Source organism: Lissotriton helveticus, chromosome 3_2, assembly GCF_964261635.1.
Source record: "Lissotriton helveticus chromosome 3_2, aLisHel1.1, whole genome shotgun sequence".
Classification (NCBI taxonomy): Eukaryota; Metazoa; Chordata; class Amphibia; order Caudata; family Salamandridae; genus Lissotriton; species Lissotriton helveticus.
In genome coordinates, this window is record NC_136062.1 from 253644767 (window position 1) to 253666653 (window position 21887).

Consider the following 21887-nt stretch of genomic DNA (forward strand, 5'->3'; position numbering starts at 1 on the left):
GTAATCACGCGTGACGTGTGCCCATTCGCAATGACCTGTGCCAAGGGTGCGGTATAGAGGAGCCTAACCCAGCCACAGAAGTTAGGGCCAAAGCCCATCCTCTTGAGCACCGCAAAAAGGAACGGCCACTCCACAAGATCGAACGCCATGGTAGCGTCTAATGAGAGAATTGCGGCATCTTCCCGTAGTGAGGGAATGCGATGTAGTATTCCGTTTAGTCTCCGCAAATTAAGGGAGGTATTACGCCCAGGCATAAAGCCTGATTGGTCTGGGTGTACCAGAGTTGTGAGGTGAGGTTGTAGACGCAGAGCCAGGAGTTTCGCTAGCACCTTAGCATCTGCGTTCATTAGTGAGATCGGCCGGTATGAGGATGTCAGGTCAGGTGGCTTACCAGGCTTGTGTATAGTGACAATAGTGGCCAACCTCTGATCCGGCGAGAGGGAGCCCCGGTCCAAGCAGTCAGCGTACATGGGAAGCATATGGTGGCAAAGGGTCGATGACATTGTCTTATACAGTTCGATCGGTAAACCGTTGGGTCCCATCGCCTTTCCAGTGTTTAGGGCTGCCAGGGCCACCCCCAACTCTTCCCCCGTCAGGTCAGCCTCTAGGGATTGCGCCTCGTCCTGCGAGAGTGTGGAGAGAGGAATGTCATGTAGGAATTGTGTGCAGTCGTCTTCTGACACTTCCGCACGTGCTGTATACACTGATTCATAGTAGGAAGCCAGTTCCTCCACTATGTCAGGGGGAGAGGTTGTGCAAGTACCGTCTGAGAGTGTCAATGCGGCTATCTACCTACTCGCCCTTTCCTTCCTTTCAATCCATGCAAGCATTCTCCCAGTCTTATCTCCTAATTCATAGACCCTGTGTAGCGTGTCAGCTAACCTTGTCTTTGTCATGTCCTCTGCGTACAATCTGAATTCCTGGGAGGCCAATGTCAGCGTGTGTGCTGTGTCCTCTGTGGGGTCAGAGGCGTGTGCTAACTCCGCGGTCTGGACCGCTGTTTCGAGCGAATCTATGGTTGCCCTCTGTGCCCTTTTATGCCTGGTGATAGTGGAGATGGCGTGCCCCCTGACCACCGTTTTGTACGCCTCCCATAGTATCGACGGTGATTCGACCGAGCCCACATTATCTTCGAAGTAATTCGTGGTAGCTGTTTTGAGCGCTTTAGCAATGGTACGATTTTTAAGATACCCAGGATAGATTGGATAAATTCGCTGTCGTCTGGTGGGGTGCATTGTGTAGGTGAGTAGCACTGGGGAATGGTCAGAGATCCCTCGCGGTAGATGTTCTATGGACGCAATCTTTTCTGGGGGAACGGCTAGTGTCAGTAAGTAGTCCAGCCGGGAAAGACTACCATGGACTCCCGAGATAAATGTGTAATGTCGATCCCGGGGATGCTTGAGTCTCCATACATCTAACAGTCCCAACGCATCTAAGAATTCTCGGACCAGGTGGTCTGCTCTGGTAGCCTCTCGGGGAGCAGCATCATCTGGCACCGCATTGAAGTCGCCACCAATAATTAGTTCCCCCTCTGGGAGTCCAAGCAGTAAGTTACCCAGGTCTTGGAAGGCTCCTTGATGTAACGCAGGGGGGATGTATACTGTTAGTATATTATATGGCCGTCCCTCCCATTGGCAACTGATCGCTGCAAAGCGTCCCTGGTCGTCAGCCCATGTGTGTTTGATAAGTAGGGGTGCATTTTTGGAAACCAGGATACCAACTCCACGTGAACCCGAGGAGAATTCTGCGTGTGTGACCATTTTAAACCCCCAGCGGTTAAGGGCCTGACAGGTTGTTCCCACCAGATGTGTCTCCTGGAGCAATACTATTGTCGGGGCCTTTCTCTTAAGGAATTGTAGGACCAAACCCCGTTTAATTTTGTGGCCCAGCCCATTGACATTCCAGGAGATGATAGTAAGCGGGGCAGTTACCAGCGGGGGTGAGTGTGGGCGAGGCGTTAAAAGGTCTTGGTCAGCCATGATTGTAGGTGCTCTTGTGTGTCAGGAACTTTGGATATAGCATTCGGACCGGGGTCCAGCAACATTAAGTATGGGAAGCCTTGACTGTGGTGATGAGTGCCTGGCCCTGTGCAGAGGCAATACTGAGAGTGTCCCGCGCCAGTGTGCAGAGTCAGCCTATACAGGAACCTGTGACTATTGGAACTTCGGGACCTGACTAACGAATAAACACCGTTCACTAAGTGCAGGGGCGGTAGTGTCCCTGAATATGAAACTCGGTCAGGGGTCCAATACCAACTATCGTACCGAGTAGTGCTCAGAGCGGATACAAAACCCTCCCCCTGTCGAGCTAGGTGGCCTATAGAGAATACCAGGCGTACCAGGTAGCCCCGCCCGCGCTGGCGTGGAAGACCCAGCAGCGTGCACTGGTTCCAGAGTAAGTGTCCTGTGGTCGTGTGTACATATAACCCTAGGAAAAACATGAGACTTAAGAGAGAACAATATAACTTGGCAAACAACCCCCCCCCCCGTCCATCCCCCCCTCCCTGCTATACGGACATAGAACCGCCCGCTCCCCCAACTTAGCAGAGTGCCTGCTCCCATTCCCCCCCAATGTACTTGCTTGCGGGGTAAGTGTTCCGTGGTACTAGTGACCCCATCAGTCACAGTCTGCTCTTCCTGTTCATAGTTCAACGGCAGCCCTTTCACCTCTCGTGGTCACCTGTGGATAAGACTGTGCCAATAAGGAACTCATATTTCAGGACATCGTTCGTCGGCTTCCGGTCCCTCCTCCAGCTCCTTGTCATGATTTTCTCCGGCCGCCGCTGGTGAAGTTTCTGTACTCTCGAACCGTCGGTTTCGTTGGCCTTTGCCCGTGCGTCCAGACCCCTCCACCCGACGCCAACCGTCCAGCCAGTCCCACGCCGCCTCCGGGGTATCAAAAAACCAAGCTTTATGATTATCCACGACCCTAAGTTTCGCCGGGAACAGCATCGAGTAGGGCAATTCCTTTGCTCGTAAGGCCTTTTTGACCTCAATGAAGGTTTTGCGGCGCCGGGCCACCTCGGCCGTATAGTCAGGAAAGAAGGCCAACGTAGAGTTTTGTATTTTGATGGGCGGGGCATTTCGGGCCGCTTGGAGTATGACATCCCTGTCACGGAAGTTAAACAGCCTGGCCAATACAGGTCTTGGTGCTGCTCCAGGTTTCGGTGTTCCACCTGGGACCCTGTGCGCTCTCTCCACTGAGAAGAAGTTTGATAGACCTTTTGCTCTCAGTTCGGTCTTGATAAGGTCTTCTACGTAAAGGTCCATCGCCCGTTTGCCCTCCGATTCTGGAATTCCTAGGATTCGGACATTGTTACGCCTAGCCCGCCCCTCCTGATCGTCCAGCTTGTCCTGCAATTTCTTAGTGACCGCTTCCATCCGTTCCATGGCCAGCTGCAGTTCGGAGGTGTCCTCAACCAGGGACTTCGTGACCACTTCAACCTGCGCCACCCTCTCGGTCATTTTGTGAAGGTCCGCCCTCAGTAAGCCGACATCCGAGGAGATGGCCCCCACTGTAGTTTGGACATTAGTGAGCGTCCTCATTAAATCCTCGAGTGTCACCTTTTTTCCTCCGTCACCTTCGGGGCTTTTGCCTACGGACGCGCGGCCTTCAGGGTGTTGCGAGGGGTTCTTCTCGAACGCGAATTTTTCAAGTCGCGACTGAGCAGCGTTGTGTCACGTTCCTTTTCCCGCCATTCCGCCGTCCCCTCGTGGGCCGTCAGATGCGTCAGCTCCGGCCAGAGTCCCAATGCGTCTTGATCCCCTAGGGTTCGGCCGCACAAGTAGGACGGGCCGTCGAGGAGGCCGTTCCGATCAGGCGTCTGGGGTAGGCTCCGAGAATGGCTCAGTGGGTGGGATCCCCAAATCCGAGGCTGTCCAATGCAGTGAGTAGAGCCAGACCGGGGCGAGATGAGGCTCTGGCAGACGGGAACCCCAATGCAGAGCGTCTGGCGGTGTTCAGGCCTTTATGCCACAGTGGCCCCACTGTTACCTTGGGCGATCCAAGTCCTGGGGGGATGAGGGTGCACACAGTGGTGAGTACTCGCTACCCACGTTGCGTGAAATTCTCGCTGGTCCAATGCACCCCCTCCAAGCTGCAACAAGTCCGCAGTATAGGTAGGCGACTGCGCCACAGAGCCTATACGTCGGCGGCCCCCGTCCGGGGCGGAACGGTACCTGCTCGATCCCAGGTGGAGGCCCAGGAAGTCGTCACCTCACCGGTGCGGTCCCGTGAGCAGCCGCTATGCAGGCGGGGTCTGAGCCGCAGGATGGATGACACGCCTGGCAGCAAATGGTCAGGGCCGCCCTGACTCCGTGGCAATGGGGCTCTCCCCTCCCTCCGGTAGCACAGGCGATGGCAGGAGTGGTGAGGGGTGGGTCGTATGCTGGCCTGAAGCCACAGCGGCGGTCTCACCCGCTGCCAATGACGTCTTCGGTTCCCCGGTCTCTGGGAGTTCTCCGCCGGCCCCCTCGTTCCCAACCAAACCAAGGGAGGGGGGGGTGTGGGGGGTCGCCGACCCACCTCAGGAGCGCACCGTCACCGGTGTTTTCGTCCGTCGTTTGATGCTGGAAGTTTCCTCCGGGCGACGGTCAGAGTATCAGCGCGGGACTTCCGGTCTGGTCTCCCGGCAGTCTTCCACTTCCGGCCGGATAGTGCTCCAGGCCAGGCCGGTGCAGCCACGATGGTAACAGGCCGCAGGCAGGCACTCCAGCACGGGCTGATGCCGGTGTCGGAGGAACACCGGGGTTTCGGCAGGGGACGCCGCTTGGAGTCATCTCGTGGAATCGATCGCCAGAACAGCAGAGATCACGGATCAATGAGCGGATTCAGAGATGGGGTCTCGTTTTACCACGGAGCTCCTCTGCTAGGCAGCCATTCCAGTCGGCTGCTAGCCACGCCCCCCTAGCTTTGGTTTCTTGATAGTGATCAAGTTAGTGTATGTGTTAGGATCTTGCAGAGGACAAAACTGACTTGTTATCCTACTGAGTAGTTCTGTGTTCAGAAGTCTTGATTGTATAACTAATCTTATTTTTCAATTACACCAGCCATGTTAGAAATTGCAGATACATTACATAAACATTGCCTCAGATAGTACAAACTTTAAAACACAGCAGCTTCTAAAAACTATTTCTTTAGTCACCTAATTAAAATAATTTCTCAAAATCATTATAATCTAACACCTAAAGTACTATGTTTTTACAGCTACCTTTGAGGTCTGCAGCGTACCTTTTACATTCAACGATTAGACAAAGGGTAAACATAGAAGCCAATAAACTTCTTTTCTCCTCTTGTGTTAATTTTGATACCTATGTGAAAAGGCTACATCTGGAGGAATTCCTGTTTCAATGTGGACATCCAGAATATTATCTATAATTTCATGTATATGTAATAACACATGGTTTACTTCAGTGAATTTAGAAAACAAATATTGATTTACACTCTCCGTTTCTTCTAGTTATGTCCTGGGAGGAGGTGCTCTGTGCATGGAACTTCTTACAAAACAGGTACTAGACTATGTGAAATGGTAAACAAATAAAATATTTTGTGTGTGATGCATAGCTATTTTTATAGCTAATCTGCTTTCATCAACGTTCATATAAGTGCACTGTTTTTTGATAAAGTATTGGCTTACTTTCATTTGAGAACATGGATTTTTCTCTGATGTCAGACTGTAGACTGTGCCACAACATGATTAGAAGCTAGCTAATTATAGTTCCCCCAACCCCGCCCAGACGTCGGTCCTGTGCTCGCTATACCACTGGATTCGAGCTAGCCTGGCTGATGAGGGCTGATACTCCGAAATCGGTCCAAGGATGGTTGTTTTCCGGTACAGGGAGAACCTGGCCTGGTAGTTTTGTCTGGACTGTTCCCATGGGGAGCAGGGTTAGGTCTGATTTGCATATGGCTGGGTCCAAACGGGAGTGGCATGGTGAGCAAACCAATAGATTTAACACAGATCTGTGACTGGAGGTGAATATTTGATTTGTTCTGCATTTGTGTATTAGTTTTGATCTGTCTAATAAGTAGGGCTGGAACCAAAGCAGCTTGCACCTCCATGCATGTTGATTTGATCCTCCTCCGGAGGTAGTTGTAGTGATTTTGACAGCAAGGTTTCCTTCTGCAAAATCGGTGTATGGTGAACACTGGGACATATTTGTGGCTTGGTGCAGTGCGAGTCTGGTGGACCTGTTGCAGACAAAACTGTTGGATACGTTATTGTTTGCTTTGTTTTTAGCCTGACAAGGACTTTCTCTGGACGCATTTAGGTGTTACCTGACTGCCGTTTTACTTTTGCCGGACCAAACTTACTTATTCAAATCACTGATTGTGGTGCCTTTCCTAAAAGGTTTACAACATGTTTCCATCTAAGTCCTTTTTGATCCCACAGTATGATTTAAATCTGGTTATCATGTTTTTAATGTTCACCCCATTTGAACCAATACACAGTTGTCCATTGCACCTACTTACCTTAAAACAGTTTTCCTGGTTGCAGTAACATCTGCATGATGGTTGCGGGAGGCCCTTTCGGTCCAGCATCCCTGTACCATTTTGTTTTTCAAACAAACTGATGTTAAGAACTCAAGCAGCTTACCTACCAAAGATAGTGTGACACAGTTTCATATTGGGCAAGCCATCACACTCCTTACCTTCCTTGCTCTACTTCATCCCTTGAAAGAGGAATAGACTCCATTATTTGCACCCCATGAGGGAACTCCGTTTTTACATTGCTCGTACCAGTGAACATCAGCACTTTCAAGAGAAATGCTGATGAGGCAATACACAAAATACCATACACATAAAGCAAAGTTCATTCAGCAGGTGTAGTTCGTTTTTCAGCAAATCTTTATTTTTCCAAAAGGTCCTTTGCATACATGTAGAAAACAGCGAGCGCGTTTCACCCTTGACAAGGGCTTCTTCAGGGCATTGGTAAGATGACCAGACTTGCGTATCCATTTATATAGTCCAGTAATGTTATTGCGGACCGTCCCTGTTATATGGATGTCGTCTCCAAACAAGAAGCCTAATGCCAATAGTGAGTATTCTAATGTCATCAATCCAAAAAGACTGTAAGTTGTCTCAGATAGCGGAGAAATATGTCTTATGGCATTCTTAAGCCTCCAGTGCAATCAGGTAGAGTGCTTTATTCAGTCTGCATGTGTGTGTTGAAGATTCCGTGTCCGGCAGCAGAAGCAATACATATTGCTGCTGCTGCCGGACACTGCATTGGATTGATGACATTTGAATACTCACTATTGGCATTAGGTCTCTTGTTTGGAGACCATGTGAAGGGTGAAATGCTTTGGCTGTTTTTTACATGTATACAAAAGACCTTTTGGAAAAATAAAGATTAGCTGCTAAACGAACTACACCTGCAGAATTAACTTTGCTTTATGTTTACTGTATTTTGATGATTTTGTGTATTGCCTCTCATCAGCCTTTCTCTTGAAATTATTTATGTTCATGTGGCAGCTGGCCATTTGAGGTGAGCAATACAATTTGAGAGTACCTTTAGTGACTAGCCTAGGTAGTGCAGTTGCTGAATACCCTGCTGCCCTTTGCCTTTTTTGAAAACATCACTTTGTAGGGTTGCCTGGGGCAAAGAAAGGCGAGGCAGTGCAGAAAAAGGCCACCTCCCGATGGATAGTCTGCTCCATTAAGATCTGTTGCGCAGTGGCTAAGAAGCAGCCTCCACAAGATAAGGCCTAACGGCCAACTGCACTAGGACTAAATCTGCTACTGCTGCATTGGCATGTGGAGTACCTGCAGTGGATATTTGCCAGGCAGATTAATGGCAACTAGGGCACACGTTGACAAAATGCTATTGCCTCAACGGTCAGGTTTGTCGAGATGGGCATTTTGCCCTCACTGTCCTTCAAGACGTATTAATTTGAGTCATTCCACAAACCCACCACCTTGGCAGGTACTGCTTTGGTATCTGTTCACAAGGTAAGGAATCTTCAGTTAGCAGCATTCATCAAAAGAACACGTTATTTAATTTTGGTAACACAATCCAATCGCAGAATCATCACCACGCTCCTACCTCTCCATTCTGTGGTATGGTCTATAATATATTTTTTTAAATGACCCCTATTGAGGAATCTGCACACTGGTTTCTTGTCTTTGCTGGTGGGCTCCGTGTCTGAGGAAGCGGATCATTTAAGAAATGGATGTCCGTGCTCATGAGTGGTGCTTATGTGCAGCTCCATCATGATCTCCTCAGCAAAATAGAATTAATGTAGTTACACTGTGCCATCTACCAGTGCACAGGAACAATGCTTTCGAGCTTTCCGGATCTAGTCTGGCACCTCCGGGAATATTCACAAGGTGAGGAATCTGCAGTTAGAGTAACCTCGGAGAGCGTTACTGAAGGCAAGTTACTTGTTCATTTAGTTTTGAGGAAAGCTAGGGAAACCTGTATGCTGGCACTTAAACTTGCCCTAGGTAGTGACTTAGAAGAGACATCTTACTGTGGGCTTTTTAGAGTAACTGTTATTAGCACATTGGTTTCCCTAAGTGGCACTGCATTCTTGCCAAAGAAATGGGAAGCTGACTTGCTCCCCGTCAGGTTTATATAGCCTCTTTCACATAAACAGTGAGATGTTAGAACAGAGGAAGCAACAACTTTCACTATGCGTTAAAAAAAAAAAAGCACTTGGCTTATGTAGATACTGACTGGGTACAACTGACAGGCTCAAATGATGTGAACCTATGAGTGGTGGTCTCTGTTTGAATGGAAATAGAAGTAAGTAAAAAGGTTAACATTTTTAACTGGTCATTTTTTATTTCTTCCGTTTTTTGTAAAACTGATTTCTTGCTAATCTTTTTGGGGGCATACCCTTTTGTTCAAAATGTGTTTCTTGGTGTTCTTCTTGACATCCAACGAAAGGCTTGCAGCTCTGCGCATTTGTCAGGCATGTGGGCATATCTTGCCCCTTGGGCATGCTGCAAACCTTTTTAGGTGTCGCCTGGCATATGAGCGAGCATGCGCTCCTCGCCTGGGAGAGCTATAGTAAACAAGTCAGTTGCGAGAAGGGAACTTGAGCCCCGCCCCTCATTTGGGTAGCATCAGCTTTTATGGTAAACGCTGGCTTCCCATTGGAAAGGAGGGATTTTCGTTGCCTCCCTTTGGCTTTTTGCCGGACTGGCTCGCTTGATTCACGGCTGTTGTGAAGACTTTTCTTATCTGCTTGTTTATTTATCAAGCAGATAAGTAAAGTCTTCACGACGGCTCCATCATGCTGCCTGCACGCGCTAGTCCGGCTCTGTGATAGGGCATGTATTTCAAATCACGCTGCCTTCACGCCGCCTTCTCTCCATAGAGACTTCACTGTCACTGGCAAAAAAACGCGCTAGCTGTTGGACATTACTTTTTGTTTACCTATTTGGAGATACTTCCTGACGTGTTGGCACTGCTAATAGGACTACCCCCTCAATTTAAATAAGCTTAATTGTCATGCCTGTCCCCGCAAGGCCGATTAGGAGCTTTCCCGATTCGGAGGTTAACACAGCCGTGAGGAGGAGCTGCCAAATTTCAATAACTCTCTAAGCGTGCCAGTTTTCTGCCTCTTCAAGAAAGGGCGTGCGACGGCCCATCTTCCCGTCTAGTTTTAGTTTCCCTGCTGCCTCTGTTCGTATCTTAGCACTGCAGGCTTAATAAAAGGTGTGCGTGCTTGTTTAGAGCAGGCACAGACTCGTATGTAGGGCTGCACTTTCTGTTGACACCAGACTCCCAGTTCGAGCTGCAGTTACAAGTGGGCACATTCTCCCCTTTAGAGCTGCCCTTGCAGTCAGCGGGCTCAGTTTCCCGTTTAGGTCTCAGCTTACTGTGGGTTCAAATCCCAGTTTACAACATCCCTTACTGTGGGCACAGTCCTCCGGTAAGTAACCCCTTTCGACTGGCCAGTTGCCTCTGGCACTGGTCGTAGCAGGCACAGTCCTTCCAGCAGGGTTGTTCTTCAGCCTGTGGTCCCTCAGAGTGGTTCCTTGGGTCTTTACCACAGCTGCAGTCACTGCTGGCTGTAGATGCTCTTTTTACCCGGCAGGGGACTGACCGGCAGATTCTTCTGTTCGGGTTATGAGATCACTTGGGCTTTCTGAGGACTCTCTCTGCGCTGTGCTCTTGAGGCGGTAAAGGTGTTCTGCTCCAGTCAGGGAGTCCGAGTGCAGCTGCGAGGTGTCCTATTGGAGGGGGTGTGCTGGAGGGGGCGTCTGAGTGCAGCTCTGAGTTGTTGTGCTGGAGCCTGGTGTGAGTGCTAGCCCGAGGTGTTCTGCTTGAGCCCAGTGTCTGAGTGTAATTCCGCCCCCTCTCCCGAGAGAACAGCGGTGTTGCGGTGGAGCCACACAATGCTCTCGGCAAAGGTTTTTTTTTGCATATCCAGTACATTGTTTTCATGGATGTTCGTAAGTAATATCAAATATTCTCTGGAATTGAGGGGGGCCATTTTAATTTTGGGGAACCTATCACAACCCAAACTTGTTGGTGAAATCGTGTGCTAAGGGCGCCCCACCTTGGGAACAACAGGAAAAGATCCGATGTGTGCCTTGTCCGAGGACTGGCAAGTTCAATGGGTTAATAGTCGCATCCCCTGTGCCGTGGCTTGGTCTCCCAGCAGAGCCTGTATGTGGTGTAAACACCAGCTTTGCACGCGTGTTGCCCAGCAGCAGAGCTCTGTTTTATGTGCCAAATTTACACCATTGTACTCCTACCCAGTGTATTTATTGTGTTTTATTTCCATGTGTTTGCTGTGCATAATACCAGTGTATTTCATGAACACATGCACACATCGTGTTTGAATGTGTTAGCTGTGCATTTTGCCAGTGTTTTTAAAGTGCACAATAGTTGAAGGTGTGCAGTACAGGCATTGTTTTTTTCCCAAGCGTGCCGTGTTAATGTGTACATGGTTTTAATATTAAAAAACAACAGCCCCATCACCTTATCACTGGAGACGTCATGTCCTCAGAAGACGAACTGCCCACACTCTAAGGTACAAGTTTGTGATTGCAAATCAGGCTTGGCTCTTTGGTTGTTAGCCTGACATTGATGGCGTTTTTTTTTGTTAATCATCCAAAACAATGACTTGTTAAAAGGCTATGTATGTGGGCACGTGTCAAAGGCTGTCGTGACTCATGACATGCTGACGCTGTCACATTGTGTTCCGTTCAGTCAGGAGATTCTGTGCAAATAGATTACTGGCAGGAGGCACTTTGAGCACATCACGAGCCTTGTCTAAGGCACGTGACTTACAAAGGGTCGCACCTAGGCTGAGAGAAATGTAATCTCTGCCTTCTGAAGGTTACTACTAATCATTTGTGCAGCTGGTGCAGTGGCACCAGGCGTGGGCATGGAGGAGATCGTATTGCACCTCGGTTAGGGTTGTCTTGTAATACTCAACTGGTCGTCCTGGGTGGGCATTTTCATTGCCTGCTTTGGGTCCCCCATCCGCTTGGTAGCAGCTGCCCCTCCACGTGAAGTGATGACGCTTGACAAAGTGTCAGGAGCCAGCAGAACAGATCATCCCTGTGCACCAATCCCACCATAGAAGGCCCGTGCGTGGACTCTGTATGTCAGTGTATTTAAAATTCACAGCAATGGTCTGGAATGCTTCAATTACTTACTGGTAAAACCAAGACTCGAATTCTACTCCCTCTTCCCAGTCTTACACCATGGGATAAAGACTAGGAGGAAGAAGTGAAAAGGATGTAATGCTTAGATTACTTCCTGGTAATCACAATACACTGATTTACACTCACTTGTGTACAGTGTATATTTGCTGTACATTCTTTCTATTACATTGCAAATGATTGTTCGTGTTACGACACAGCATGGTTGCAGGGCGCTAGGCACAGGACTAGCACTCCAGCGGTTAACCGGTCCGCTGCATCTCACAGGAATGGTGACGGGGAGAGAGGGGAAGCCTCTGCCTGGCTGCAGTTCCCTCGACATCTCCTGCTGCTGCAGCAACATGCACAGCCGTGGGAGCCCAGGATAATACAGGCAGTGAGCGCACGTGCTGCCCAGGCACAGGAGCATCACTGCTCCCGCTCTGCTAAAATCCACTCCTCCTTTCATCCTCCTGGTCTCTATGGCTTCCAAAGCTCACTGGAACTAGCTTAGCATACTATTGGTACCTGCTTTTCTCCTGGCTCTCACAGATAAAATGTATTTTGTATTAATGTGGTCTTGAATTTTTACTGCTGTGTGTTTTAGATAACACTTAAAATCAGCGCTCACCTAGGGTACAGGTGAAGCCCACATTTCTAGATAACTGTTGTGGCATAGAAAAAGTGCGCTTCACCCAGGATCAACTAGTGATGCTGGGATTAAACCTCAGATCTTTCTTCTCTATACTAGACAGAAAATGCTTAAATACATATACCTGTTAAACAATCATAAAATTCTTTAAAGATTACGAAACCCAGTCTGAAATATCATCTAAGTAAACGAGCACTGACACCAACTGGGTTTGAAAGTGGATGTGTTGTTAATGTGTCGAAATAGATATAGATAGCAAATGCCCCATATTGTTGACAACTTCAACTAATGCTAGCTTTTTAACCAACAACCAGTTGCACCCTGGGACTTATAGTTTCGCTTTAACCTTGCTATGTAAAATCTCAATGTTTACGAATGTTCAATGTAATAAGTTGGGAACTTGTTAAAGCACACCAGCAATGCACGTGTGACACCTTCAGCCAGTCCTTGCAGTTGGTTGCATGATCTTTTTATTTCTTTTTTTAAGCGCATTCTAACAGAGTTCACCAGAGTGCAACTTATTATCAGCTGTAGTATACGGATCTTTACTCCTAAAACATATTCACTAATGACTGACTGCTTGTTTATATTATTGTGCTAAGCCTTTTCCTCTTTGATTAAGTGGGCTCTCATTCAGTTTGGGGCACGTGTTGGTTATTTTAAGGTATTGAGAAGCTCATCCACACTCAGAATTGCTATGGCCATGAGCAATAAGGTTACTCCAGTATTGGAACTTTCATAGATTCCCATGCTTGTATCATTCCCGTCGTCGGAATGGGAGTCCCTGGCATAAATAAAAAAGCAATAGAAACCATCACTAAAACAGAACCCAGGCCTAGGCCTATTCCTGTTTTGCATCCTATCTACCTCATTTTTTTTACTCTTTTACGAAAAGAACAGCCAATCAGCTTGGACTCACCCCTTGGAACCCTCCTGAGAGAAGCTCAGAACCTCAGATTTTTCTACCGCACGTTGTGCTAGGGAGTCTCCACTGTGCTCTGCTCAGTTTTGTTCTAGAACCTAGTTCTACAGCTTTTGCTTCAATTCCTTCAGGATGTCAGATAAGGAGAAGAAGGCCCTTTTTAAGGCTTGTGCTACCTGTTCTAAAAAGGCGTATATTGAGGATAAGCATAAGGACTGCATTTACTGTCTGTACCCAGATCACAAGGCTGCAGACTAAGATTTGCCGCAATTTTTCAACAAAGACTTGACGGGATCGAGAAAGGCGTTTTTTGACCTGGCTCCAGAATCTCAATCAGTGTCTAGTGACAGTGATGACTCATCTTCTGCGTCCTCTTCCAGAAGGTCTGTAAAAAGGGGTAGAGCTTCTCCTTCACCTTCTGAGAAATGCCCTGGTAAGGCCTTGAAAAATACCTCTGATAGGTCTGAAGGGCCTAGTCCTGTCGAATCTCCTCACCGAGGTGTAAAGGAGAGGGAAGGACTTTCAAAGGAAGTAAGGCTTGAGAGGAAATCCAGCTCTGTTCCTCCTGGCTATTCTTAAATGATATAATCGCCAGATGTGGCGCGACTTTTCCCTTATCTAGATCAGCTGCCAGAGGAAGAGAAGAAAGAGGCTAAGCGGATTCTTCAGGAAGGAAAGATTACATCAGCGGAAATCATAGATTGTGCAATGGATATTGCAACAACGGCTTTTCGATCCTTAGCTGGAGCCGCAGTTCTGCGGCGACTGGGCTGGTTACGGGCCACGTGGTTCCGCCCAGAAGTCCAAAACAAAATCTTGGATATGGCTTTTGATTGGGAAGCGCTATTTGGCAAACATATTGACGTTGCGCTTCGAGATATCAAAAAGGATACGGAAACCGCAAAATCCTTCGGGAATTTGCAATACTGCAAGTTCCCATTCCAAGGAGCGAGAGGAAGAGGTAACTCGATATAGAGAGGAAGTTATCAACAACAACGTTACTCCTCATATGGTTCCAAAACGCAATAATACAGCCCTAACTACATTCAACGGCAAAACCAATCTTTGTCGTCTTTCTCTCAGTCGAACAACAAAGGAAGACAAGGTCGCCAGGGCAGAGAAAACTCTAAGCTCCAATAGCGGCTTGCTGGCTCTGACTACTGCCCCTTCTCCTCCTGTATCATCAGTGGGAGGCAGAGTTTCTCATTTCCTCCAGAATTGGCAACAAATAACATCGGATTGGTGGGTATAGAACATCATTCTTTATGGCCATACCCTGGAGTTTGTACAACCACCACCATACAAGCCCCCTCACGCCCTGGTATCGAAACATCTCAGTCTGCTACGATTAGAGGTCCATCAAATGCTCGTCAAGGGAGCTATAGAACCCGTCCCTATCTCTCAAAGGGTAAAGGGATTTTACTCCCGGTTCTTCCTAATTCGGAAGACGTTAGAAAAGTGGTGCTCTATACTAGATCTGAGGGAGCTCAACACCTATCTCATCAAATAATCTTTTTGGATGGTTTCTCTACAAGACATCCTTCGTCTTCTCAACTCAGGGGATTTCATCGCCACTGTGGATTTAGAGGATGCTTATTTCCTCATACCCATCCATCCAGCTCACAGGAAGTATCTTCGCTTTACAGTAGCCAAGAGCCATTTTCAATTCAAGGTTCTTACTTTTGGTCTGTGCTCATCTCCACGGATCTTCACGAAGGTGTTGGCTCCGGTAGCAGCCTTTCTTCTAAGACAGAAACTCCAGGTCTTCCCTTATCTGGATGACTAGTTGATAAAAGCTCCTACCAAGCAGGCAGCAAAAGAATCAGTCATAAGGTAGAATAGGGGTTGGGAGCACACTGCCTCACAGTCCCAGCACAGTTCGCCCCTTTGCATCCTGGTAAATGCAGTACACAGTTCAAACTTACTTCAAAGTTAGCTGGAGTTTTTCACCAAAGTTAGTGCAGACATTGCTGTAGATCTCTAGACACGTGTTTCTGGGTTTACCCCGTCTTCATTAGAGAGCAGCAGTATTAGAGAGCAAAGAAAAATCATCTGGGGTTGCTGGAAATGCTGCCAAGTTTCTCTCAGGTCACAGTACCACTCACAGGCACACAGGTGCATCTCCAAGAATCAGTCATAAGGTGTACACGTCCGTTTTCCAGTCTCGGCCTGACGCTCAGCGAACAGAAGTCTTCTCTTCTTCCGTCAAGGACAGCCAGGTTCCTAGGGGCCATTCTGGACACTTCAATAAACAAGGCTTTTACGTCCTTAGAGAGACCAGAGAAACTAATGTCAATGCCTTCCCCATTGTTAAAAAGAAAGTCACTTTTCAGTTCGCCTCTACAAGTCCCTGCAGGGTTCCATCTCTTCATGCATACCCCTGAATCCGCATTGCAGGCTAAGAATGCGTCCTCTTCAGGAGGAGTTGGATTTGCAGTGGCGCCAAGTTGACGGATCTTTCAACAACAGATCTGAGTTAACAAGACTATGCGAGACGCTGCATCTTGGTGGATGACCAAGGAAAACATTTCTAAAGGGCTGTCTTTCAGACTATCCCCGGCTCTGCACATTATAACTACAGATGCCTCTCTCGAAGGCTGCGGAGCAGTGTTACAGGACCTTCACGTAAGCGGCCGATGGAGACCTCAGCATCAGATATTGCATATCAATCTGCTAGAACTCAGGGCGATTCGCCTAGCGTTACAAGCTTTTCTTCCAAGAATACGACGTTCTTCAGTCCTTATACGTACGGACAACACGACGGCCATGCATTATATAAACCATGAAGGAGGTACCAGATCTCGTCTGTTGTCACAAGAAGCCCAAACAATCTGGGAATGGGCAATTCAGCAAGAGGTTTCACTCTGAGTGGATCATCTTCCAGGTGTCCTCAACAATGCAGCGGACAAGCTAGGCAGACTGAAGTCTGTCAGCCACGAGTAGGAACTGGACAACTTTACTCTACAGGAAGTGTTTCGCAGGTGGGCACACCGGCAATAGATCTCTTTGCCACTCCACAGAACAAGAAATGCTGGTTCTATGCAAGCAGGGTTCACCATCCGGGATCGTTGGGGAATGCGCTTTCGATGGCCTGGTCAGGCGCATTTGTTTATGCTTTTCCCCCTATTCCTCTGATTCTCAGAAAGCTCAAAGCAGAACCGTGCAAGATGATTCTGATAGCTCCAGCGTGGGCAGGACAGTTTTGGTTCACAGAACTTCACCTTCTCTTCCTGGACCTTCCGCTTCATTTGCAGCCGATTCCTTCGCTGCTGACGATGTCCCAGGGCTAGGTCTTGCATCCGGATCCTCAGTCTCTTCAGCTCTCAGCATGGCTCCTGAGCAGCAAGAATTTCATGGGCTGAATCTCTCTGCGGAATGCAGGGAAGTTCTCTCTCAAGCAAGAGCCTCAAGTACAAACAAGACTTACAAATTAAAATGGAAGCGTTTCTGCGTTTGGTGCCAGCGCAATGGACTCCATCCTTTTGATTCGGAGCCACATGAAGTTCTTCTGTACATTCTGTCATTAGCAAAAGCGGGTCTGGCTCACTATTCTTCTATCAAGGTTCACCTGGTGACTATTTCTCGTCTCTGACGCACGTCTTCAGGCCCCTCACTCTGGTCCGCAAGAATTGTTCAACAATTTCTCAAGGGACTTTTCAGAGTCTTCCATCCGGTCATGCCTCCTCCTCTCCTGTAGCATCTGTACTTGGTTCTGGCCCAGCTTATGAAGCCTCATTTTGAACCTATTCACAAGGCAGAGCTGAAATTTCTCTCCTGGAAGGTAGCGCTTCTTTTGGCCTTGACTTATGCGAGGCGTGTGGGTGAATTGCAGGCTCTCACCATCCAAGAATCTTTTCTCCAGTTCAAAAAAGGTACAGTAATTTTACAAACGAACCCAAAATTCATACCTAAAGTTCCTTTGGACTTTCATTTGAATGAGCCGTTAATTCTCAAGACTTTTTTCCCCTCAACCGGCTCATCCTGCAGAGAAAGCACTTCACTCTCTGGATGTACAAAGGTGCTTAAAATTCTATCTCCAAAGAACTAAAGACTACAGAAAGTCTTCTCAACTATTTGTATCTTTAAGCGACCCTCGTAAGGGTTTTCCCCTATCCAAACAGGGGATCGCACATGGGATTACTAATGCTATCCAATATTGTCACAAGGCAGCGGGCAAACCCCTGCAAGGTCGAGTCTGTGCTCATTCCACAAGGGCGATTTCCTCTTCTACAGCCCTCTTTGCGGGTGTTCCTCTCCAAGAGATCTGCCATGCAGCGACCTGGAGCAGTGCACATACGTTTACAAGACATTACTGCCTGGATGCGGCGACGCAGAGTCACACAGCAGTCGGCCAAGCAGTCCTGAGGAACCACTTTCAGTAGTGGTGAGCTTTCCCTTTCATCCCTCCTTCCATGTTACTGTTTTACCAGCTTTTGCACATTTTTGAACCTCATATGTTGTGTTTTCTTAAGTTTTCTAAGTATGTTAACTATTAATAATGTGTTTATGGTGATGATGCTATTGATTTGTTCTTCATTTTATAATGGTCATGGTTCCAAAAATGTGCTGATAACTGCTAGCTACTCTGATGCAAGCATGGGAATCTATGAAAGTTCCAAAACTAGAGTAAGAAAACAAGTTACTTACCTGTAACTTTGGTTCTCCAGTATTGGAAACTTTCATACATTCGCTTGCGTAGCCACCCACCACCCCTGTGAAAGCTCAGCCTCTCCATTCTCAGTGGTTTGGTTACACAACGGCTACGAACAATCTGAGGTTCTGAGCTTCTCTCAGGAGGGTTCCATGGGGTGAGGCCAAGCTAATTGGCTGTTCATTTTTTTGGGTCTCTTTTATGCAACACAGGAATGGCCCTAGCCTTGGGTTCTGTTTTATTGATGGTTTCTATTGCTTTTTTATGTATACCGCGGACTCCCATTCCGACGACGGGGAATGATACAAGCATGGGAATCTATGAAAGTTTCTAATACTCGAGAACTAAAGTTACAGGTAAGTAACTTGTTTTCATTTTCTTCTTAATAACCGAAGACAAAAGCAGCAAAGCTCATGGACATCTGGCAGCTCTCCTGGCGAAAGCAGGAGGACATGCTCACAACTCGCCTTCTCCTTCCAGCACCAAAGCATCACTCAGAACCACCTCAGGATTACTCAGCACCACCTGAGCACCACCTCGATCTAGAGTTCATTCATCACTTCCTGCGCAAACTACCTATCCCTCTCTATCTTCCTTTTTATCTATTCTGTGCAGCTCGCACCCCTATCTATTCACCATGTCACATAATTCTAGTATACAAATACACTACACACCACATAATTCCACAACTGACAAGTTTTATTCAACCCACATAATTCAACTCCAAACCCCATACATGCACTCCACTTCAAACCAAAACACATAGGTAAAAAACATTGTCATTTACAATGCCAATAGCTCTAACTCTAAAAAACGTGAGACCTAGTGCATTGCAAATGCTTGTTAGTGCTATATTTTGCGAGATGTTTTTCTCCTTTTAGTTTCCACACACCTTATTGATTTGTTTTCTGCCTCAGATAACAGAAGGCATACATGTGTAATATTAAATTATGTTTTTTGTACCACTGGCAGTTTTTCACAGCTGACTGTCTATCCTGTTTGGAAAACAAACATCCTGAATCAATATTTGAGGACATTCACCGACAGGCTACTTCAGATGTGGCTTTGGGTTTTAGGTTGAAAGTTATAAAGAATTAATTGAGAAAATAAAAAAGTGTGAAAAAGTAGGAATTTTTATTGCGATAAATAAAGTAGTTCGAAAAAAGTTCGAAAAAAGAGGAAGGAGTAGGATAAGAGCTGGGAACTGGTTAGGTATACTCTAAGGGAAAATCCTTAAGCTAGAGGGAATGGTAAGGTACAGAACACAGATTACAATTATGTTTAAGGTTAGGCAAAGGATTAGTTGAAGTAAACAAGTGAGGTCAGAAGTAATGGCTTCATATAGTTTCAGTATTAGTAAAGATAAAATCCCCTTCACTAATCGTAGATTAACATATAATTGGTAGGAGTAGGGGTGCTCACTAGTGGTTGCCTTTAGAACTAGGGTAAAGCAATGTTGTTTTTCTCACTTCTTGTTTTCGCTTTTTGCATGTTTCTTTACTCACTAAACCTTTTCTCACTTTCTTTGGAACTTAAACCCTAGATTTGCTTCCATTTGAAAACAAGCTACTTTATTTTTCTTTGGAAGAATTCTGAAGTATTAGACCCCCTTAATTACGTGACCAGGAATACTCAAAGCCCATCAGCAGATTTCAGAAAAGTTTCCACCCAACTCCAGGACCCTCCTCCCTCCCAGTGTTATCTACCTGAATCTTGATACCAGTGCATGTCGGAATTTGAAAGAAAGTGGCATGTAACCATCTTCACTAGGAGTAGTTTGATTTGTTCAGCCAGATCCACATAGTTGGTCTAGACCATGGGTACTCACAAACTTTCTCTCGGGGGCCAAATTTACAGTGTGGTTTGGGCCGAGGGCCGCACCGGTGGAGGCGGGGTCAGTGGGGGAGGGGGAAGGGGCTAGAAAGAAAAAAACTGTGACCATGAAGTTGAACACAGGCCCCTGAAGCTGACGCATTCATTCACTGAGCCAACAGACCAGCATACACACACATCTCTCTTTCTCTCTCCCTCCTTCCCTTTCTCTCTCTGTTTCCCTCTGTCTCTCTGCCTCTGTCTCTCTGTCTTACCTCTTTCTCTCTCTGTCTCCCTCCCTCTCTTTCCTTCCCTCTCTCCGTCTCCCTCCATCTGTCTCCCTCTATCTGTGTCCCACTGTCCATCTCCCTCTGTCTCCCTCCCTCCGTCTGCCCTCTGTCTGTCTCCCTCCCTCTGTTTGTCTCCATCCCTCCCTCTGTCTCCCTCCCTCCATCTCCCTTCCTCCCTCTGTCTGTCTCCCTCCCTCCCTCTGTCTGTCTCCCTCCCTCTGTCTGTCTCACTCTGTCTTTCTGTCTACCTCCCTCTGTCTGTCTCCCTCCCTCCCTCTGTCGGTCTCCCTCTGTCTGTCCGTCTCCCTCTGTCTGTCTCCCTCCCTCTGTCTCCCTCCCTCTGTCTCCCTCCCTCCCTCTGTCTGTCTGTCTCTGTCTGTCTGTCTGTCTCAGTCTCCCTCTGTCTGTCTCCCTCCCTCTGTTTGTCTCCCTCCCTCCCTCCCTCCCTCTGTCTCCCTCCCTCCCTCCGTTTCGCTCCCTCCCTCCCTCTGTCTCCCTTCCTCCCTCCCTCTGTCTCCCTTCCTCTGTCTCACTCTGTCTTTCTGTCTCCCTCCCTCCCTCTGTCTCCCTCCCTCCCTCTCTGTCTCCCTCCCTCTGTCTGTCTCCCTCTGTCTTTCTGTCTCTCTCCCTCCCTCTGTCTATCTCCCTCCCTCTGTCTATCTCCCTCTGTCTGTCTATCTCCCTCTGTCTGTCTATCTCCCTCTGTCTGTCTCCCTCTATCCCTCTGCCTCCTTGTCTCCCTCCCTCCGTCTTCCTCTCTCTGTCTCCCTCCCTCCCTCTGTCTCCCTCCCTCCTTCCCTCTGTCTGTCTCCCTCCCTCCTTCCCTCTGTCTCCCTCCCTCCGTCTCCCTCTGTCTTTCTGTCTCCCACCCTCCCTCTGTCTGTCTGTCTCCCTCCCTCTGTCTGTCTCCCTCCCTCTGTCTGTCTCCCTCCCTCCGTCTGTCTCCCTCCCACTGTCTGTCTCCCTCCCACTGTCTGTCTCCCTCCCACTGTCTGTCTCCCTCCCTCTGTCTGTCTCCCTCCCTCTGTCTCCCTCTGTCTGTCTCCCTCCCTCTGTCTGTCTCCCTCCCTCTGTCTGTCTCCCTCCCTCTGTCTGTCTCCCTCCCTCTGTCTGTCTCCCTCCCTCTGTCTGTCTCCCTCCCTCTGTCTGTCTCCCTCCCTCCCTCCCTCTGTCTGTCTCCCTCCCTCTGTCTGTCTCCCTCCCTCTGTCTGTCTCCCTCCCTCTGTCTGTCTCCCTCCCTCTGTCTGTCTCCCTCCCTCTGTCTGTCTCCCTCCCTCTGTCTGTCTCCCTCCCTCTGTCTGTCTCCCTCCCTCTGTCTGTCTCCCTCCCTCTGTCTGTCTCCCTCCCTTTGTCTGTCTCCCTCTCTGTCTGTCTGTCTCCCTCTGTCCGTCTTCCTCTCTCCCTCTGTCTGTCTCCCTCTGTCAGTCTCTCTGTCTGTCTCCATCCCTTCCTATGTCTATCTCCCTCTCTCCCTCTGTCTCTCTCTGTCTGTCTCTATCGCTGTCTGTCTCTATCGCTGTCTGTCTCTATCGCTGTCTGTCTCTATCGCTGTCTGTCTCTATCGCTGTCTGTCTCTATCGCTGTCTGTCTCTATCGCTGTCTGTCTCTATCGCTGTCTGTCTCTATCGCTGTCTGTCTCTATCGCTGTCTGTCTCTGCCTCTTTCTGTCTCTGGCTGTCCCTGTCTCTGGCTGTCCCTGTCTCTGGCTGTCCCTGTCTCTGGCTGTCCCTGTCTCTGGCTGTCCCTGTCTCTGGCTGTCCCTGTCTCTGGCTGTCCCTGTCTCTGGCTGTCCCTGTCTCTGGCTGTCCCTGTCTCTGGCTGTCCCTGTCTCTGGCTGTCCCTGTCTCTGGCTGTCCCTGTCTCTGGCTGTCCCTGTCTCTGGCTGTCCCTGTCTCTGGCTGTCCCTGTCCCTGGCTGTCCCTGTCTCTGGCTGTCCCTGTCTCTGGCTGTCCCTGT

The 21887-nt window shown here is 48.3% G+C and overlaps 1 protein-coding gene across 2 annotated transcripts in view; it reads left to right on the top strand.

The window, feature by feature from the left end:
- Positions 1 to 21887, top strand: part of UBE2Q2 (ubiquitin conjugating enzyme E2 Q2) — a 758043-nt gene that overhangs the window by 611104 nt on the left and 125052 nt on the right. For both annotated transcript variants that reach the window (XM_078685153.1, XM_078685152.1), the window contains exon 10: positions 5459 to 5507. In XM_078685153.1, coding sequence (XP_078541279.1) covers positions 5459 to 5507 — 49 coding nt within the window. The remainder of the gene's footprint in view (positions 1 to 5458; positions 5508 to 21887) is intronic.